At 40.9% G+C, this 20372-nt stretch overlaps 1 protein-coding gene across 8 annotated transcripts in view; it reads right to left on the bottom strand.

The window, feature by feature from the left end:
* The window catches only part of PTPN13 (protein tyrosine phosphatase non-receptor type 13), a 185043-nt gene that overhangs the window by 81429 nt on the left and 83242 nt on the right, over positions 1-20372 (bottom strand). For all 8 annotated transcript variants that reach the window (XM_054030081.1, XM_054030082.1, XM_054030085.1 and 5 more), the window contains exon 7: positions 7080-7643. In XM_054030081.1, coding sequence (XP_053886056.1) covers positions 7080-7643 — 564 coding nt within the window. The remainder of the gene's footprint in view (positions 1-7079; positions 7644-20372) is intronic.

The raw sequence follows: 20372 nt of genomic DNA, 5'->3' as shown, positions 1-20372 counted from the left end.
CTAAAAGATGTCCTAACACTTGAGAAACAGCAGACATTCAAGGACAATGAATACAGACACTGCAAACATCTCCCTTCCACCTCCCCACTCTCTGCTAGCTTCTGTGCTGTCGAGAGGGACAAAAGTCTTGGGGAAAGAGAACATCAAGCTGGAGCAGAAACAATCCCATAGTTGGGACCCTCCTTCCAGATGATGTCACGGAATCCTCTCACACTAAGGATACCTCTCCAGGGGAGAGGAGAGGACCCCTTTTATTAGGAAGAGATGGGTAACAGCAATGAGATATGATAACTAGAAATATAGGGTTTGTAATGACTGAGAGAACCACACGCTAAAATGCCTGCTAGGGGCAAAGGTTGCGGACCTCTTGAGACATGTAGACAGACTTACGTGCAGTGCTGCGGTTATGGTTCATGTAGGCACCAATGATACAGGGAAAGTTAGGGGATATATCCTGGAGGCCAAATTTAGGCAGCTAGGTAAGAGATTGAAGTCCAGGACCTCTATGGTAGCATTCTCTGAAATGCTTCCAGTTCCACACGCAGGGCCAGTTAGACAGACAGAGCTGTAGGGTCTCAGTGAATAGATGAGATGATGGTTTTCAGAGGAAAGATTTAGGTTTATCAGGAACTGGGGACCCTTTGGGAAAGGAGAAGCCTATACAAGAAGGATGCGTTCCACCAAAACCAAAATGGAACCAGATTCTTGGCATTTAAAGTTAAAAAGAGCCTCAAACTACATGTATATGCCAAATTAAAAAAAAAAAGTAGGAGGACCAAAAAAATGCCACCATGGCTAAATAACAAGTGAAAGAGGTGGTTAGAAACAAAAAGGCATCTTGTAAAAACTGAAAGTCAAATACTACTGAGGAAAATAGAAAGGAACTCTAGCAAGTCAAGTATAAAAGTATACTTTGGCAGGGCCAAAAAAAATCTGAAGAGCAACAGCAAAAGACGCAAAAGTAAATAGCAATTTTTTTTAAAGTATATCAGAAGCAGGAAGCCTGCCAAACAATCATTGGACCACTGGATAACTGAGGTGGGAAAAAGAAGAACAGGAGTACTTGTGGCACCTTAGAGACTAACAAATTTATTAGAGCATAAGCTTTCATGGACTACAGCCCACTTCTTCGGATGCATATGCACGAAAGCTTATGCTCTAATAAATTTGTTAGTCTCTAAGGTGCCACAAGTACTCCTGTTCTTCTTTTTGTGGATACAGACTAACACGGCTGTTACTCTGAAACTTGAGGTGGGAAAGGAGCATTCAAAGAAGACAAGGCCGTTGCAGAGATGCTAACTGAATTCTTTGCAGACTATGTGAAAGAGATTCCCACACCTGAGCCATTCCTTTTAGATGACAAATCTGAGGAACTGTCCCTGACTGAGGTATCAAGAGAGGTAGTTTTGGAAATATGAAATTGCAGAACTACTAATTGTGGTATGTAACCTATCACTTAAATCAGCCGCTGTAACAGATGGGCTGTGGATAGCTAATGTAACACCAATTTTTAAAAAGGGCTCCAGTGACAATGCTGGCAATTACAGGCTGGTAAGCCTGACTTCAGTGCCAGGCAATTAGTTGAAACTACAGTAAAGAACAGAATTATCAGACACACAGATGAAGACGATATGTTGGGGGTCTTGTAAAGGGAAATCATGCCTCACCAATCTATGAAAATTATTTGAGGGGGTCAATAAACATGTGGAAAGGGGTGATCCAGTGGATATATATTTGAACTTTCAGAAAGCCTTTGACTATGTCCCTCACCAAAAGCTCTTAAGCAAATAGGCAGTCATGGGATAAGATGGAAGATCCTCTTATGGACCAGTAACTGGTTAAAAGACAGGAGACAAAGCGTGGGAATAAATGGTCAGTTTTCACAATGGAGAGAGATAAATAGTGGGGTCTCCCAAGGATCCGTACTGGGACAAGTGCTTTCAATATGTTCCCAAACGATCTGAAAAAAAGGGGTAAACAGCGAGGTGGTAAAGTTTGCAGATGATACTAAACTACTCAAAATAGTTAAGTCTAAAGCTGACTGAAGAGTTGCAAAAAGAATCTCACAGAACTGGGTATCAAAATGGCAGATGAAATTCTATATTGATAAAGGCAAAGTAATGCACATTGGAAAACATAATTCCAACTATACTTACAAAATGATGGGGTCTAAATTAGCTATCACCACTCAAGAAAGAGATCTTGGAATCATTGTGAATAGTTCTCTGTAAACATCTCCTCAATGTACAGTGGCAGTCAAAAGAGTAAACAGAATGTTAGGAACCATTAGGAAAGGGACAGATAATAAGATAGAAAATATCGTAATGGCACTATACAAATCCATGGTATACCCACACCTTGAATACTGTGTGTTTTTAGTGTTCATAATTGGATCATGTATACTTGAATTCAGAGAAGATTTTCCTCCCCACCCCAATCTTCTAGCTGAGCTGTTGACAATCAACAACTATCTAAATTTTCATTAGAACAGAGAAGTGAAATGACCTTATATCTGAGCTGAACACAATACTGCAAGTTAATGAACTAAGCACCTTGCACGAGTTATCCTTAACAAGTTTATGAAGTTAAACTTGAAACATTCAGTTTCAAAACCCAACTGCGTAGTTTAATATAATGCAGCCTATGTGGTCTGCAACTTTTTGCAAGCTTCCGTATTACAGTGCTGCTATAATTAAGGTTGTGTTAGCCTTTCCACTATAAGCCCTATTTTTAAAGAGTTTGTAATTTGGTTGTCAAATGTGTTCTGAGTGAAAACTTTGAACACCAGATCCTATGCGTGGGAACATTTTTTTAAAAAAACCGCATTCAACCCATTAAGTTACATGAACACCACAAAAATAAGATAGATTTAAAAGTAAGATGTGGCTTTTTGTCATCTTAAAGTTCCTTTGTGATGCAAAAAGAAAATTATATTCAGCACAGTTTAGTCTACACTAAGATCTAATGCCTTTTTGTAATTTGAGACAAAAGAAAAAAAAGAAAAGCAGAGATTTATTGACCTGCATATTCCCCCAAACATTTCAAATCCCCCCCAAAACAGGTCTTGCAAATAGACACTTCTTCCCAGCCAGGCCCCTGTAACACACGTCTTCCTACAGCACTATAGTTCTACCTTTTGGCCAGCATCAAGGATCTGTTCCTTTGTGCTAAATGCCCTCATTTATTGAGATACCCTTTCCTCCCCATAACCTCTTTCTCTAAAGGTGGAACATCATCATTTTCCAGCACCCCCTTCCTTCAGGTCACTCTGGGCCAGGTGTGAAGATGTGATGATCTGGAAAGGAGAGAGGACACTGCACTCCCTTTCTCTGGATCCTCTCATGCTTTCTTCTTTCTGGGCAGTTCCTTCCTAACCTGAGATCTGCCTCCTACCTGTCAGCTGTGTGATGTTCCATGGGAAAGAGTCAGACAGCCATCTATGAGGTGCTGACCTAAGCCCTTGCTATCTGCTTCCAAAGGATGGATAATACATTCTACCTGAGCTTCCCAGTGGATCAGTATCTTCACTTATGCACTGCCCCAGAACTACCTCAAAAAGCTGCGCCTGCATTTAGGTTCATGTACCTATTCCAAGTGCACTTCAAAATATTACCACCATATTTGAAAGATGTAAAGCATCTGTCTAGCAAAGAGAGATTTCAAAAGTGGTTAACAATGGTAGTGTACTATATAACTTACTTGCACGCGATTATGTACACCTCTTCAACAGAGTAAGCAAGTAAAAGACACAAATCCAGCACTCTCTCTCTCCAACCCCTAAACTCTTGTCATACACTTTAAGGGTCTAACCTATTTTAACAACAGGCAAGATACAGTATGTTATAGTAAGAAATGTGGAGAGTAAAAGAGGAACACAGGAAATGAAAAGAGGTAGACATAGTTCATATTTTATGAAATGTTTGCTTCATACAAAATAAGTCAGAAAGGAGTGTGTAACATTCAACAGACTTCTCATGCAAGTTATAAACACAGATAAAGTGTGCCTCTAAAAACCCTTCATACTCCAACTCGATAAAAGATATTCCTCACCAAAAACCAATGGAGAGTAGGTTTTATTGAGAATTCATATTTAAAACAAGATTTTAATCCAGTAATTTGTGAATAACAGACATACACAAAAACCAGAACAGCAAAAAAAATGAAAAGCCATATTATTGAAGACTTGTTTTTCAAAATGACTTCTCTAAAAATTCCGCTACACCCAAAAGTAAAGCTTTCCTTTGGCCAAGGGACTACGTGTGATAAATCAATGCCTAATGATGTTTATTTCACAATTCTTTTTAAGTGGAATGTAAAACATGCATGTCACAAGTCAGGCCTTTGCTGGAAACTGTCTTACAACCTGTTCTATCAAATAGCTATTGTGAATTCATAATGATGGTAAATGAGTCATTAATTATTGTCTACACCCTCTCAAAGTAAATTTGTCATTCAACAGCATTGAATAGGAAGCCAGCGTATCTGTTATCCCTAACTGCACTTTCACCCTTTCCTTACACGAATCTAGTAGTTTCATACATTGGAATCATCTCAATAGTTTTCAGGTCACGGACCTATAAGGTTTTCTTCAGAATCACCAAACTGTCTGAATGGAAATGATAAATTCTTGCTCATCAGTTGGATTGTCTGTCTTCGGTTTTATTGTTGTGCAAGATTAACATGCACAAAGCTGAGAGCTCTTAAAGGGTGGACAATTTATTATTTTCTTTACAGGGAGTGGCCTGCTCTTTGGTTTCATAAACTGCATATGTTCAAAGATTGATAGTTAAATTAATTCATATATTAGTCAGATTAGTGTAGTCTGGCTTTAAAAGTTTTCAAATAATATTGCCAGGGATAGTGACATTTCAAAATTAAGGAAGTGAGTGTGTTTAAAGGGAAAAAAAGCCCTTTGTTTCAACATGACAAACCCTGAAAAAATAATGTAACCAGATGGCACAGCTTAGAAAGGACTGATGCTTTTTATTTTATATACTATAATTTTTGCACTTTTCTAGACAGAAATAAGAGGTGATACAGTCTTCTTAAATTAAGATCCTTAAATGACAAAAGCCTTCACTTACTACCTTAGTATATGCATTTCTAGTGGGACAGAGTCTAATTCCAGGTACACAGTGGTTATCTCCAGGTATCTATTTTCACCCACTTTCATTCTATTGGTTTAAAAATGTAGCATTTATCAAAGATGTTAACTTGATAGGATGAGCGGGGCATTTCAAGCTTTCCCACACCATCCTTAACATGCCTCATCACTGACAGGCAAGAACCAATGCTAAGAAGATAGTTTGATCTCTACGCCGTTCAATCCTAAATCTCTACTGAGATGGCCAGAAGAGGTGCCGATAAGCAATCTTTGTGATTTAAGCCACACTTCAGAAAGGTGCATAACCATCTTGTCTAAATGGGGATGCGTCCCTGAAATAAGGCCTTAGACACGCCCACCAGAACCTGGACTGAAACAGCCATTTCACACAGGCAGTCTTACAGCAGCCAGACCACAATGACTTTTCAACACTACAGACCTTCACAGTCTGATTCAAACCAGTAACCTAGCAGTGAAATCTTTGTATCTACACCTCTACTCTGATATAACGCGGTCCTCAGGCGCCAAAAAAATCTCATCGTGTTATAGGTGAAGCTGCGTTATATCAGGGTAGGGAGAGGAACCGCTCCCCGCCCCAGCTCACCTCCACTCTGCCTCCGCCTCCTCCCTGAGCGCGCAGCTGCTGCTCCGCTTCTCCCTCCCTCCCTTCCTTCCAGGCTTGCCGTGCCAATCAGCTGTTTGGCCCAGCAAGCCTGGAAGAGGGGGAGGCGGAGAAGCGGAGCGGCAGCAGCGCACTCAGGGGAGGAGGCGGAGATGAGCTGGAGAGGGGAGTGGTTCCTCTGCACCCCCCCTTACTTGCTGCGGCTCCCCCGCCCCAGCTCACCTCCGCCTCCTCCCATGAGCGCGCCACAGCTCTGCTTCTCCTCCCTCCCAGGCTTGCCGCGCCAAACAGCTGATTGGTGTGGCATGCCTGGGAGGGAGGAGAAGCGGAGCTGCGGCACGCTCGTGAGAGGAGGTGGAGGTAAGCTGGGGCAAGGGGGCCCCAGGACGCGCCACAGCAAGTAACGGGCGGGTGCAGAGGAACCGCCTGCGGTAACACGAATTCGGATATAACAAGATAAAGCAGCCCCATCCCCCAGAGCGCTGCTTTCCTGCGTTATATCCGAATTCGCGTTATATATGACTGCATTATATCGGGTTAGAGGTGTATCTATCAAGTAAATATAGCTATTTATATCAAAATAAATATAGCTATTCTGTCTTGTGCATTAGGGGAGTTTACAAGCTATTCAGCAAACCATGCTGTCGATTCAAGGTCAGAATTTGTCCCTTACCATTACTATTTGTCCCTTACTTACACAACTAAACCCATGAAAACACTAGCAAGTTTTTAAAACAAAATATTGCAGCCACACCTGTGGGGTTTCACATACAGATGATTTGATGACAAGTATCATGTCTACAGAGCCAATAAAATAAAATGTTTTTCATATAAATGCTCAGTTAGCCCATGGGTCTCACTGCCACTCAATACCATTGAGCCAACCTCTTAGCAAGATTCAAAAAAGGTTAACAAGATCATCTGAAGTTATTAATATACAACCAACCAATCAACCAAGAAGGTTGGAAGAGATCTAATCCCTTCTGCTTCAGGGTATAAACCAACTTCTCATTATTGGGATTTAGGAAGACGCTTTTCCTGGAGGAAAGTACTCCATAATTGTCTACTACAGGGCTTCCTGCAATTTCATCTGAAGCATCTGTTGTGGGGTAATGTCAAACAGGATACTCGCCTAAATGGGCGATTGGTCTGATCCAGTATAGCAGTAGCTCTATCCCTACTTCCGCACTGGCAGTAGCCATTCTAATTGCTTTGTCATTTACTTAAAAACTGAAGAAAAGCAAAATCTCACCTCCTCCAAGAGGTGCTATAGAGATATTAACTTAATCAAATGGAGGACGCCTCTGCATAAAGTAACCCGCTCACCAACAAAATATAGAAAACCCCACTCACCTTCTACATTCATGGCTTCCCTCAGAGCCTGCAATTTCTTCTGTCTCTCTCTGATCCTGTCAAAGGCACACGATAGTGCTGCAGAGGTTGATGACTCTGGCACCAGGCGCACTTGTTCCAGTTTTTGAGGGCCGAAGACATCCAGTGCTATGCTTCCATCAGAATATCTTGCTTCCTTGTTCCTAGTGGTAGTTGAAGTCCGTACTGTAACTGTCTCATAGTGATTGTTGTGTCTGTGAGACTCTGGAGAATGGTCTGTCTCAGTTGCTTTGTTAGTTGTACACAGCAAGTCTGTGGAGGAAGCCCAAACCTTCCGTTTGGGAGCACTGTCTTCTCCAACGTTACTTTTCCCCCCCAAGTCATCAGTTCTACACCGATAAGGACAGCAAGCATCTTCACGTCCAGAGTAGTAATCTGAGGATATGCTTTGGAAAAAATCTTCCTCGCCTTTTGCTCCTCTGATGGACAGGAATCCCATAGATTTACTAAGCCCTTTGTTCAGCATGGCCTGTTGAGAGAATTGAGCCTTTTGTACTTCTGATGCATCACCCATTAAACTTCGTCCTGGAATGAGAAGAATCCATCATGTATGTACTGTCGGTTCAGGCACTGGAAGTGCAACAAAATTATTGACTTTGTAAGCTATACACTATTTAAAAATGCAGCTTTTGGTTTATCGTGCAAATGCTGGAAAAAATACTTTAAAGGTTTCCTCACTGAATAACCCAAAACAATGCTTATGTTATCAGATACTTTCCAACATTCATTTACTTTGTTTCTGAAATATCCAACGGTGAATTCCTGGCCTAGCGGAGTTGGGTAACTAATCATATTTTAAAACATACAGAGTGAAATAAATGTTTTAACAGTTTTCTCCCATCACCAAATGATCTTTTGAAAATAATCTGAAACACTCCTGAAAATATTAGAGCTATAGTTTACATAATTCCCCCACCATGCTCTAAAGACATAATCCACATTTTTATTGATTTATGACAAGTCTAGGTTTGTTCTACTGATTACCTGGATACACTACAGTATTGGCTGCAGTAGGAGATGACTATATAACTTGGAATTTAAAAAAATCCTGGATCTTACAGTAATGACTATTTTTGGATGATGTTAGACTCTCTTGAGTTAACTTTCTGAACTTAAGATGGGCACTCTGATAGAGTTTTCAAGAACAGAGTAATTGTATGAGCTTTTATGCTTTACGTTAAGGTAGCATTTCAAGCAAGCAGGCTGTTTTGAAATTACTTACAAATAATACTATCAAATGAGATATTTCTTCTACAAATGTACTTGGAAGAATGCTAAACTTTACTTAACCTCAATATCACCCCACTAGCTCTGAAAACTCACAGTGCAAGTAGAGGTTTTTGTCATGAAATTTTCTGGAAACTATGGGCCCAATTTCACATACACCTACTACCAGGAGAAGTACCTACAACCGTAAGTAACCACACCAAAATCCTTGGGATTACTCACCAATGCAAGCATTTTGTTAAATAACGCAGACCCTGATCCTACAAACTACATGTTTGTGTATTTAAGTGCACGGCTACACTAGAGTTTACAGCAGCACTGCTGCAGAAGCTTCTCCCACCAACATAGTGCTGTCTAGGCTTATGATTTATTCACCCCCCGAGTGACATAAGTTATGCCGACTTAAGCTGTAGTGTAGATAAAGTCTAAAAGGATCAAATGGCACTTGCTTAAAACTACCGTGTAAAGATTTAAAAATTGCTAATATTCAAGAGGTAAAACTACTAATTACTAATATTCAAGAGGATCAGACGATGTCCAACTACTGTTATTCCTCTGTTCTGTACATCTTGATACAGAAACATTTGAAAACGTTCAGTACAAAGTTATGGAAATTTGAACAAAAAAACCTACTGTGTATTCCTAACATACAGTAGTTTAGTCCCATGTATATTACAACTCCAGAAATATACTGCTAAAAACTACAAGGATGATGTCTACCTGAGGTGTATGCACATTACACATGTTGATTTTCACCCCATGATAGCATCCCTGCTGGGAAAAAATGGATTGAAAAGAGTCTCTGGCATATAGTCAACTCAATCCTTCTGCCAACCCAGCTAGAGATATAGTAGTGCACGTTGTCTCTCAGGGTGAACTTTTAACAATATCCCAGATGAGATATTAGCCTATATTTCTTCCCTCTGAGTCAGCCTTGAAGTCCTCTTCACAAAAGAAAACAATCCTAGAGCTCAAAGTAATTTGCTGCACTGAACCTTCTATTGTGAAAGATTCTAATGGAATCTGAACTGCTGCCCTTTGTTAGAGAGTTGATCAACTCTCATCAAGAGCCACACTTGTGCATTAGGCTCCTGCTGAGTTTCCAGTGAGTCTATTACTTTTTATTGTATTTTATTGAGTGCTCTAAGAGTTTTTACAAACACTTTGAAAGCTCACTGATTTGCACCCCTAAGCTTTGACTGTCTACTCTTTTCTTGTTACCATTTTGGCCTGAATAAGACCTGGCATGATAAAATAAGTGTTTCTTATCCTTGCAAAGTCATAACATTTTAGTGTTTTGAGCTTCAGAAGAGACTAAATGTCTTCAAGGCAGCACAAAAGCTGCTGTGTGTTCCAACTCATTCAAAATACTAAAATGCAAGGCTTTGTCAAAGGGATAAAAACATTCCAAAACTGATTGTTACACAACCAAGTCAACATTCCAAAATTAGGGTTAAAGCCCTAAGCCTCAATTAAAAAAATAAAATAATCCATGGCTGGCCACCATCTTCCATGGGACATCTGTTGATGATCTGTGCCACTGATTACCCAGAAGGCCCCTGCCTAGCTCAAATGTTCAATGGCTGTCTGTTAAGCTCAGTTTGCACATAAACAGCCTTCAAATGGTCGTAGGCCACAATGCCACCACAAGTGAGTCTGCTGCTGCCAATGGCCCCTTCTCCGCACCCCACATTGTATGCAAACGTGGTTTAGGAAACGGTGTAAATACTGCAGCAGATGCAAAAGGGTGGGAACACTTTGGCAACACGTCAACTCATAAACATTAGAAACGTATTTCAATATTTTCACTATTTATTTAAGATTCTCGGGGTGGGGGGGAGAGACATCAAAGTGAAATCACCCACATTACCATCCCCACCCCCAAAGTTTCAATTCTAAAAGTAAGATTTTTAGCTGGAAAAATTGCTTTTGCATTACTTCACCTTATTGTTTTACTTTCCAAATCAGATTGCCTAAACTGAAATTAAATGCATGCAGTAAATCTAGCAAAAGAATAATGATGTTAAAGGAAAATGAGGAGTGCTTCTCCCCCCCCACACACCAAAAAAAGGATGGCTATGACACCCATGTAACACTTTGACTATATTTCGGGACAACCTATGAACTATATAGGCCCAATTCAAAAAAGTATCCCTGTTCAAGAATGCTTTCCTGAACTGGGGCCATAACAGCGAACACTGAGTCCAAGCATATTTTATAAACACCAATTAGGTTCCCACACAGCAGCAAGCATGTCTATTGTACATTGATGGAGCGTGCAGTAAGGGACCGTGACCTGTTCAAATATAGGAATGAGAAAGCTTGAGGGGGAGGAGCAGGGCATCAACCTCAAGCGTTGATTGTCTATTGTTGGGAGTAGGTGCTACAATACTCCCTACAATAGACTTCCAGCCAAGCCCTACTAGATGCTCAGTTTATACCAAAGGCTCTGCAAAGAGGAGACTAACTCCTGACCTTAGCATGTGGGGATTTCCCATTGCTTAACTCCCATGCCCACTTGATCTTTCCTCCAAAGGAGGAGCGAGTGCCCTAATCACTATCTCATCATCAGGGACTGGGAGAGTGCTCATGGCTGCAGCATTGCCACTCATTTAGTAATTATATGGAGAGGAGAGGAGAGGAGCTGTCTTGACAGAAAGCAGTGCATGAAGTGGATGCTTGATAGATGCTCATTTCCACACTGCTATTTCATTCTGCTGATTGGGATGCTTAGAACACCATTTTTACATGATTGACTTTTGCTGCCTGTGTTCGCCTTTAACATATGACCAAAGGGAAATCAGTGTTGGCCTTAGCATTTAGACATTAGGCTACAAAACAGTTTCACTCCAATCTCCTGTGATCACATCACGAAGCAGAGGATTTTGGGGAACGACTGTGTAAATGTTTCTTTGCATCCCCATAAATCTTCAGTCTGCCACCAGGCCACCCTGTTGCCAGAGGAATGGAGAACCACCAGCTTACATTGAGGCCTGTATTGTAACACCGAGGCGAGGGGAAAAAAAAAAAAGTGAAGGTCTAAACTGGGAGGTTTTTGCACTTTGTTTGAATTTTAAATATTTTTTTCCCTTTTCCTGCATTTCACTGTGGATCACAGAATAAACAGCAATATTATTGTAACGCAAGCGCTCAAAATATCACCCCTTTCCTCACAAGCTCACAGCTTTAGAAACATCATAAAGTTAAAAAAAAATCACTGCTCTTGCTCATTCCCTCCCTAGATCTCTTTATTCTTTTTTATTTCCTCCTGTTCCACAGCTCATTCTACATTATTTTTCTCCCTGCTATTCTCTTTCTCTGAAATGCAGCATCTTCCTTTCCCAGTCTCTTTTCTTCCCAATTCATATTCATACTTTTCTCTCCACCCCCTTGTTCTCCCCTTAGTCTCATCTTTTGTTCCTCATCCCATCATTCTCACCGGGTCTCCTCACACTGTACATTTAAGGTCTTCCCCACCACATACACACTCTAATTCCAAATGAGCACTGACTGAACTAGTCTATAATTCTTTTCAAGCAGCTGTTTAATAGTCATCGCTACTGTGATGTAGTTATTAACCCCATTTTACAGACGGGAAAATTAGGTGACTTGGCCAAAGCCACAGAGGGATTCCAAATCAAGATGAGAATGCACTTGCTTAGGTCTGTAGACAATGCTGACCCTTACACGACTGTGACTTTCTTATCCTCTATAGAAATGCTATTTTGAAACTACTTATATCAAGACTCCTTAGAGGGGCATAGCAGATCTGTCTCGTGCAGTTTGATAGCCACAGATCCATTTCTCCAGCTAATCAATTGGAAGGCTGTCTATTGTAGCACAGAGGCTAGTATTGCCATAAAAAAAATAAAACATCTTTTCCCTCCATTCAGTTTAAGTCAGCACTATGGATCTGGTTTAACCTGGCCTTTATCCTGGTGATTTGATCACTCTAGCTGAAGGAGAAAGTTTATTTATTTATTTATTTGTACACTCTTGGCTTTTAACTGTGTGCATGATCACTACTTTAAAATACTGGAAAAATGATGAGGGAAAGCCACATATGAGTATTAAATAACCAACACAGAGAAGAAAGGGAATTTGGTTGGATAAGGCTCCAGGATTGTGCACTTTTGTGCCTCTGAAGTAGAGAGTGACAGATGACATGCCTACTTATTAAAAGGAAATGGAAGATGGATGGCCTGGTGGTTACATTTGTGGACTGGGACTCTGGAAACCTGGTTTCAGTTTCCTGATCTGCCGCTGACATTTTGTGACACCTTGGGCAAGTTATTTAGTTGCGCTCTGCCTCAGTTTCCCATTCGTAAAATGGAAGGATAGTACTCCCCTACCTCACAGGGGTATTGCAGGGACAACACATGAATAATTGAGAGGCACTGAGATATACTACACTGTTGACCATATAAGTACATATGATAGACAGCTCAGTCTTTCCCCCAAATTACCCTTGGAAGACTCAGATGCTAGGGATGGGGGGAAGGAGCAGCAGGATGTAGCCTCCCTTATCACCTTTAGCGCAGACGTTAGGGCACTCCCCTGGGAAGTGGGAGACGAAGGTTCAATTTCCCTCTCTGCCTGATGTGAAGAAGGGATTTGAACTTAGGTCTCCCACGTGCTAGGTGAATGCCCTAACCTCTAGGATACACAACTGTTCGCTTTCTCTGACCCAATGACTATTAGGTCATTATGAATGTCAATGAATAGTCATTGAGCTAGGAAAAAAAAGAGTGAGGTTGACTCTGTAACTCCCCTGCAATGATATCCACATTTGCAAATTTGCGTGGTACAATGACTGCCGAAGGGCGAAATTCTGCCATCTTTACTCACACTAAGTAGAACATCGCTCTCCAAGTAGTCTCGCTGATTTCCCTCTGAGCACAAACGACAGACTCTGGCCCTAAACAAGCTCCATCTATTAGTTTGCCTCTAGCAGTGCATTAACATGGTAGTGTAAGTAATTGATCAGATGTTATGTAACTGTGGATGCTGTCAATGCAGTTTATCTGACAGTTCTAGAATGCAGGCTATATTTATTCTCATTGAGTGAATTTAGTTCAAGCCTTTTTATATACTTTCCCCTATCTTTTTTTTTTTCTGGCTAACATAAAATACATTTTCCTATTCAGTCATATGATTACATCTTTTGTCTATATATAGCTAGCAGTGTGGGACTGGAAGCTCTAAAGAGGAAGTGATTACACTAAAGTTTAAAAAGATCTCCCAGACCAGCTATCATTGCTGGATGCAAACAGAAAAATCCTTATCATAAAACAAAGCAGCTAGTCACTCAAATGAGAGGGGAAAGCTCATAAAAGAAGTTGGATTTACAATCCCTTAGGGGCAGACTGGGAGCCAGAAGGGAGATAACAGAGCCAGATGTGGCCTGGGGGTTGCTTGCTGGAAACACCCCCTCCACCTTTTTTTTTTTGTTGAGAAATCCCAAGTAACAGATTAAAGTTACTGCATTCCTTGTAAAGAACATGAGCTGGAAGAAATTACCCTTTGAAGAGCTGAGAGTAAAAAGTGGCAAGAATGCAAACCTTTTAGCCCTGCACATGTTGTTTTTCACTAGAACAGATGTTATGAAGGAAGCAAAGAACTCCAGGATTTTGTGTAGCTAAGAAATTTATTCTGCTAACACTTCACTAAGCAGCATTTTGCCTTTCTAACCTCTCTTGCCCCCTCAGTATCCCTTCTACGTGCTCTTCTCAGACTAATGCCTAAATGGTCAAATCGCTTTCCTCTTGATATCCAATGACACCAAAAGCTGATGAAGGTCACACAACTGGTCAGTTGCAGCACCAAGTCACTTTACATCTCTGCCATTATTTCCCCTCTTGCCTTTTGTCTGCCTTGTCTATTTAGGTTGTGAGATCTTCAGGAAAGGAACCATCTCTTACTATGTGTTTGCATAACAGCACCCGAATCTCAGCTGGGAACTCACTGCACCACTGTGACACAAATAGGAAAAAATGGCCTGGATTTCAAATCCTTTACTGGCTTGCTATTTGTTTTGCAAGACTCATGAAGATATTCTCCACCTACACATTTCTGTTTTTTTAATGCTGAAAAAAAGATGACAGTGCCAGAGAATAACTTTCCGAATCAACTACTCTGCCATATTTACTGTTATCTGAAAAATGATAAACTTGGGTTTAGCAGGAAACAATTTAGAATGAATTATGCCAGTTCAAATATGTGGAGAACACCAATTAATTTGATTTCTTTGCAGACTGATTGTTGCCTTTTCTTCTCAATAAAAGAACTAAAAAAGGTTATTAAAAAGTCTCTTTGCTTCCCTAACAAACAGGCACAACTATACATTACAAACTTTTGCTGTCAGTTTTTGCTGAGTGGCTAAATTAAAGAAAAAAATATTCAGGAGACCACTAATTAAGCACTACAGTTTTCATATAGAAATGTCATCTCATTTGTTCCTTTGATGTTCTAAACACTTTAATGATCACCTTTAGAATGCATCTGCTATTTTTACAGCTTGTAATTATAGCGTGCAAATTAAATGGAGAGTGTCGACACCTAAGATTTCATCCAGGACTGCTGAATCATTTCCTGCCCTACTTTAATACATTCAGATGAATACAACACACACAAAGATAAGGCTGCTCACTTTGACCAGTCCCTTAGAAATGATTCCTCACTTTATCCAGTGGGCACATATTATGAGGGTAGTCAAAGGTTGAGAGTTTGCTGGATAGCCCACCCCCAGTTAACATTCAGTCTTAACAATCCTTTGATCTTAGCACCCTAAACACGCCAAAGGTAAGTCAGAGAAATTTGTGGATGGGAAGAAAGAGCAAGAAACAAACTGAGGAAGCATCTTTAAAGGGAGAAAGATAGTCCTCCAAGAGACACTTTTCCTCCTCCCTCTTGCTCTTACAGCCCAGTGATAAGAGTTTGAACACAGCGGATAAATAGAGGAGGGCAATGACCAAGATTTCCATAACAATTAGAGCTCAACAAATAGGACCTGATTTAAATAACTGAGTGGGTGGGCTCCTGAGTGTGCATGAAGCCCCAGTAACTACAAAGATGGTTCTATAGATTAGTTTAGATGGGACACAAAATCAGGTTGCATTTTTTTGTTTCTTCGTGGCTGAACAGACAGCCAAGAAATAGGTCCATGGCATGAATACTCATGGTTTTGAGTATAAACTCACTATCTGCAAATATTTCCCAATATTTACTTGAAGTTTTTTTCTGACACTTTCCCTGCCAAGAAATTCATTCACTAGGATATTCATATTAATGGACAGGGAATCCAAAAGAGGAGCAAAGACAAACCAGGTAAAGTGAATTCAATTTTTTATCGGAGTGAATATTCACATTTTTTTTAAAAATAGCAACAGTATTTTGTTTTGTTTTTAAAGGGGTAACAAGGTAGAAAAAGAAAATGCTAAAAACATTCTGTGCATTTTAGGAGTGCAAAAATATTTGATTTATACAACTGAAGTGGAAAATATTTTGAGATATTTGCCCAGCATTTGTTATTATGCCATGGCAACTGGGATTTGAACTGAGGAAACTAGCTTGTGAACTGATCAGAAGGCCAATGGTTTTCACAGATTTTGCAGAAAGATCTGGAAATAAATGACAAATGTCACTAAGCGTGGATGGGTCACTATAAAAACTAATTTCCCCCTGCTGATACTCCCACCTTCTTCTCAACTGTTTGAAATGGGCCACCTTGTTTACATTGGCCTCATTAGCACTACAAAAGTGATTTCCACCCCAACTGTTGAGAATAGAACCATTTCCAACTTAATTGAATTGGCTCATTAGCACTGACCCCCCACTTGGTAAGGCAACTCCCATCTTTTCATATGCTGTGTATTTATACATCCCTACTGCATGTTCCACTCCATGCATCTGATGAAGTGGGTTTTAACTCACGAAAGCTTATGCCCAAATAAATTTGTTAGTCTCTCAGGTGCCACAAGGACTCCTCATTGTTTTTGTCAACCTAAGCATATTTCTTAATTCAGCACCTCAATCTACTACTTCATGAATTCAGTCTTTGGAAACAGCAATTAGTTATGCGGTCTTGGAATGCATCAGGCAAGGTATTTCCAGTAGAGTTAAGGAGGTGTTAGTACCGTTATATAAGGCACTGGTGAGACCTCATCTGGAATACTGTGTGCAATTCTGGTCTCCCATGTTTAAGAAGGATGAATTGAAACTGGAACAGGTTCAGAGAAGGGCTACTAGGATGATCTGAGGAATGGAAAACCTGTCTTATGAAAGGAGACTCAAAGAGCTTGGTTTGTTTAGCCTAACCAAAAGAAGGCTGAAGGGAGATATGATTGCCCTCTATAAATATATCAGAGGAATATATACCAGGGAGGGAGAGGAATTATTTAAGCTCAGTACCAATGTGGACACAAGAACAAATGGATATAAACTGACCATCAGGAAGTTTAGACTTGAAATTAGATGAAGGTTTCTAACCATCAGAGGAGTGAAATTCTGGAACAGCCTTCCAAGGGGAGTTGTGGGGGCAAAAGACCTATCTGGCTTCAAGACTAAACTTGATAAGTTTATGGGGGGGATGGTATAATGGGATAGCCTAATTTTGGCAATTAATTGGTCTTTGACTATTAGCGGTAAATATGCCCAATGGCTTGTGATGGGATGTTAGATGGGGTGGGATCTGAGTTATTACAGAGAATTCTTTCCTGGGTGTCTGGTTGGTGAGTCTTGCCCACATGCTCAGGGTTTAGCTGATCGCCATATTTGGGGTCGGGAAGGAATTTTCCTCCAGGGCAGATTGGCAGAGGCCTTGGGGGTTTTTCGCCTTCCTCTGCAGCATGGGGCATGGGTCATTTGCTGGAAGATTCTCTGCATCTTGAAGTCTTTAAACCATGATTTGAGGACTTCAATGGCTCAGACACAGGTTTGATACAGGAGTGGGTGGGTGAAATTCTGTGGCCTGCGTTGTGCAGGAGGTCAGACTAGATGACCATAATGGTCCCTTCTGACTTTAAAGTCTATGATTCTATATTTGTGCATAACAACACTTCAGCATTGTCAAGCTGATAGTGTAAACCTTGTGACACGTCTATATTATATATTAGTTCCATGTGTGACAAATTTTCCTAATGACTTTCACACTCGCAATAAGGTCTCAAGTCCACAAAAATGATAAACTGTATAATATAAAAAGGAGATAGGACAACATTGTCCTTTATTTACTTTTCGATAGCACATTTGTATGTTGGCTTTCTACCCGAGGTTCCTCATTCCAGGCCTATCATTAATGTAATTGGTACTAAATTCAAGTTCTTGCTTTGCCAGAGGCTAGAAGCTCTGTCCTTAAGGGAAGCTGAGCTACACGGATATTGACAGAATTGGTACTAATGATAGGAACATAGCTATAAAAATAGAAATAGCAAAGGTGTAAATTCTCTGGAGTCTACTGCAGACTGGTTGTCACTCAGTAAGTTACAGACGCTCCCCGGGTTACGCAAGACCTGATTTACTCAAATTCGCACTTACGGAAAAAGTTCCATAAGCCAGAAATAGGATTTTCAAGTTGCAGAAATTTTTGCGTAATATACAGGTATACGTTTCCGACTTACGCAAAATTCGAGTTACGCAAGGCTTTCCGGAATGGAATAATTGCGTAAGTCAGGGGGCGTCTGTATTGTATAATCATCTCTCTTCGCTCCTTGCTAGTTTTTAAATGGTTTACAGATAGATCACGTGAGATATCATTGAAAAGGTTATGTTTTACTGAATATGGTTATCCTATTTGTATGCATGGATTATTTTGGTATCTGAAGTTAGGAATATTGTCTATGCATCTATTACAAATGTGTTTACACCTGGGGAACGCCCACTAGGCAGAATGCAATGAATCTAGATGGCTGGCTGGAAAGGGCCATTAGGGAGAACAGTAGGTCTTAGAAGATGCTAATCTCCCACCAGTGAGCCTTCCTGAGGACTCTACAAACAGCCTCCTAGACATGGCTACTATGGCCCTACAGGGACATGTGACCAAGTCATCCGGTACAGGACTCCATCTTGTAGTACCAGTGTTTTTCCACGGAAAGGCATGGGAACCAACTAAGCCTGGAGACAAAGGGTTCCCACCATATGCAAAAACTATTTAAGACAGGGAGTGACATCATTGTGATTCTTCTTCACTGACTCCCCACCCGAGAAGATTGCTGGAAACACCTGAGAAACAAGGACTGAACTGAGAGAGGGGGTGAATTTCATGAGTTCTCTCTGCAGCGCAAAACGGTATGTCTTCACCTGTATGTGTGCTGGAAGGGGACTGAGAGCCTATCACAGCAGTACAATGTAAAGGGAGGTTTCAGAGTAACAGCCGTGTTAGTCTATATCCGCAAAAAGAAGAACAGGAGTACTTGTGGCACCTTAGAGACTAACAAATTTATTAGAGCATAAGCTTTCGTGGACTACAGCCCCGAAGAAGTGGGCTGTAGTCCACGAAAGCTTATGCTCTAATAAATTTGTTAGTCTCTAAGGTGCCACAAGTACTCCTGTTCTTCTTTTTTTAATGTAAAGGGAGTCCAGGCTGGTGGGTCAGATGGGCTCAGTGGTATCCCGGTTCCAAGTGGCAACCCATCAGAGCCGCTCCTCCCAACGCGGCTTCCCTTTGGTTCCCTGCCATTTTCTGCAGGGAAGCACAGGAATTCTTCGGGGGGACAGGGCATTTTCTGCTGGCATACAGTCACACAGAATCCCCCCAGGAGTAAAAGTTTTTATAATCAGAGGGAACCTTATCCATATAACACCAGCCTAGCACAGAAGTGGGTTTGGTAGCTGAAATACACTGTCACAAGTTGATAGCACCATCTGTCCAGAGAGGGAAAGAGACACAGAAGAACTATTTCTTGAATTAATCCGTTGAGAGTCAGATTTTGAGGGAGGTGAATGGATTATGCTCACTCTACAACATTGATGCCTGGACATTCAAAATGATGTCAAGCATTTATATAGCACTTGTGCTTGTCATCTGAATATATGGGAGCCAAAGGATGGTTCCACTTCTTTTGCTTATTCATTTTTTCCTATCTTCTCTTATCTTTCATTCCCTCTTTCTTCAGAAAGCTTCTTTTCTCTCTTTCTGGGGTGTGGTTTGAGAGATGGGTATATTGTAATCTTGGGAAGGATGAACAACATTTTAGGTATTTGCATAATGGAATGGCTCCAGGGAATGATAACAAGACAGTGAGCATTTCATCTCCTATGTATAACTGGCTCAAATCTGGTCCATTTGAAAGCTGGCTGGTGGTCTATATGAAATATATTGGGGGTCTCAACTACCTCTCATCACTCATCCATATCACAAAAATCCCTACAACTGCATTGCTGGTGGTGATCTTACAGAAGGGCAAGGACTGAAAGGACATAGTCACTGAATCACATTGTCACTCCTCCTTCTCAGGTTGAGGTATGTTAAGTGAGCACTATAACCTGGTTAAATAGAAAGTAGTATCTTATATGGGCCTTATCGCCACGGTACCTGTTGCTACCATGATGTACTTGCTCAGTGGATAGAGGACTTTAGTTTCCAGTCCAGCATCTTCCATAAGCACTTCATGCACTTGGTGTGTGGGCGCGTGTAAATAGCACAGGCTCATTAGACAACGTGACATCCCCTGGATAGGAGAACATAGCACAGAAGAGGAGTACTGACTTGGATCAAGAGATCCCTTACCAGTGAGCTTGCTTACTGAGAGTGGCTGTGTAACGTGTACTCTTCCACCTCAAGGAAATCCTAATGAACACTCTTCTTCACTCCAGGAGACCGCAAGATACATCAGCACTAAAAGAATCTTGTTATTTTTGGCATCTTGGAGCGTACAATGTGGGGTATGAAGCCAAGTGAGGGCACAGTGGTCAGCCAATCTTTTAACTCTGCAGAACCTCAGGGAGCCAGATGCTGCATCTCAGCTGAACTTTCTGAGTAAATATTGTTTTTTAAATTCCCTTCTTAACCAGTTCAAAGGAGCAGGTATC

The sequence above is a fragment of the Malaclemys terrapin genome, chromosome 5, assembly GCF_027887155.1.
Source record: "Malaclemys terrapin pileata isolate rMalTer1 chromosome 5, rMalTer1.hap1, whole genome shotgun sequence".
NCBI classification, from domain to species: domain Eukaryota; kingdom Metazoa; phylum Chordata; order Testudines; family Emydidae; genus Malaclemys; species Malaclemys terrapin.
The sequence above is the reverse complement of the archived record's forward strand: the minus strand, read 5'-3'. Positions and strand labels throughout refer to the sequence as shown.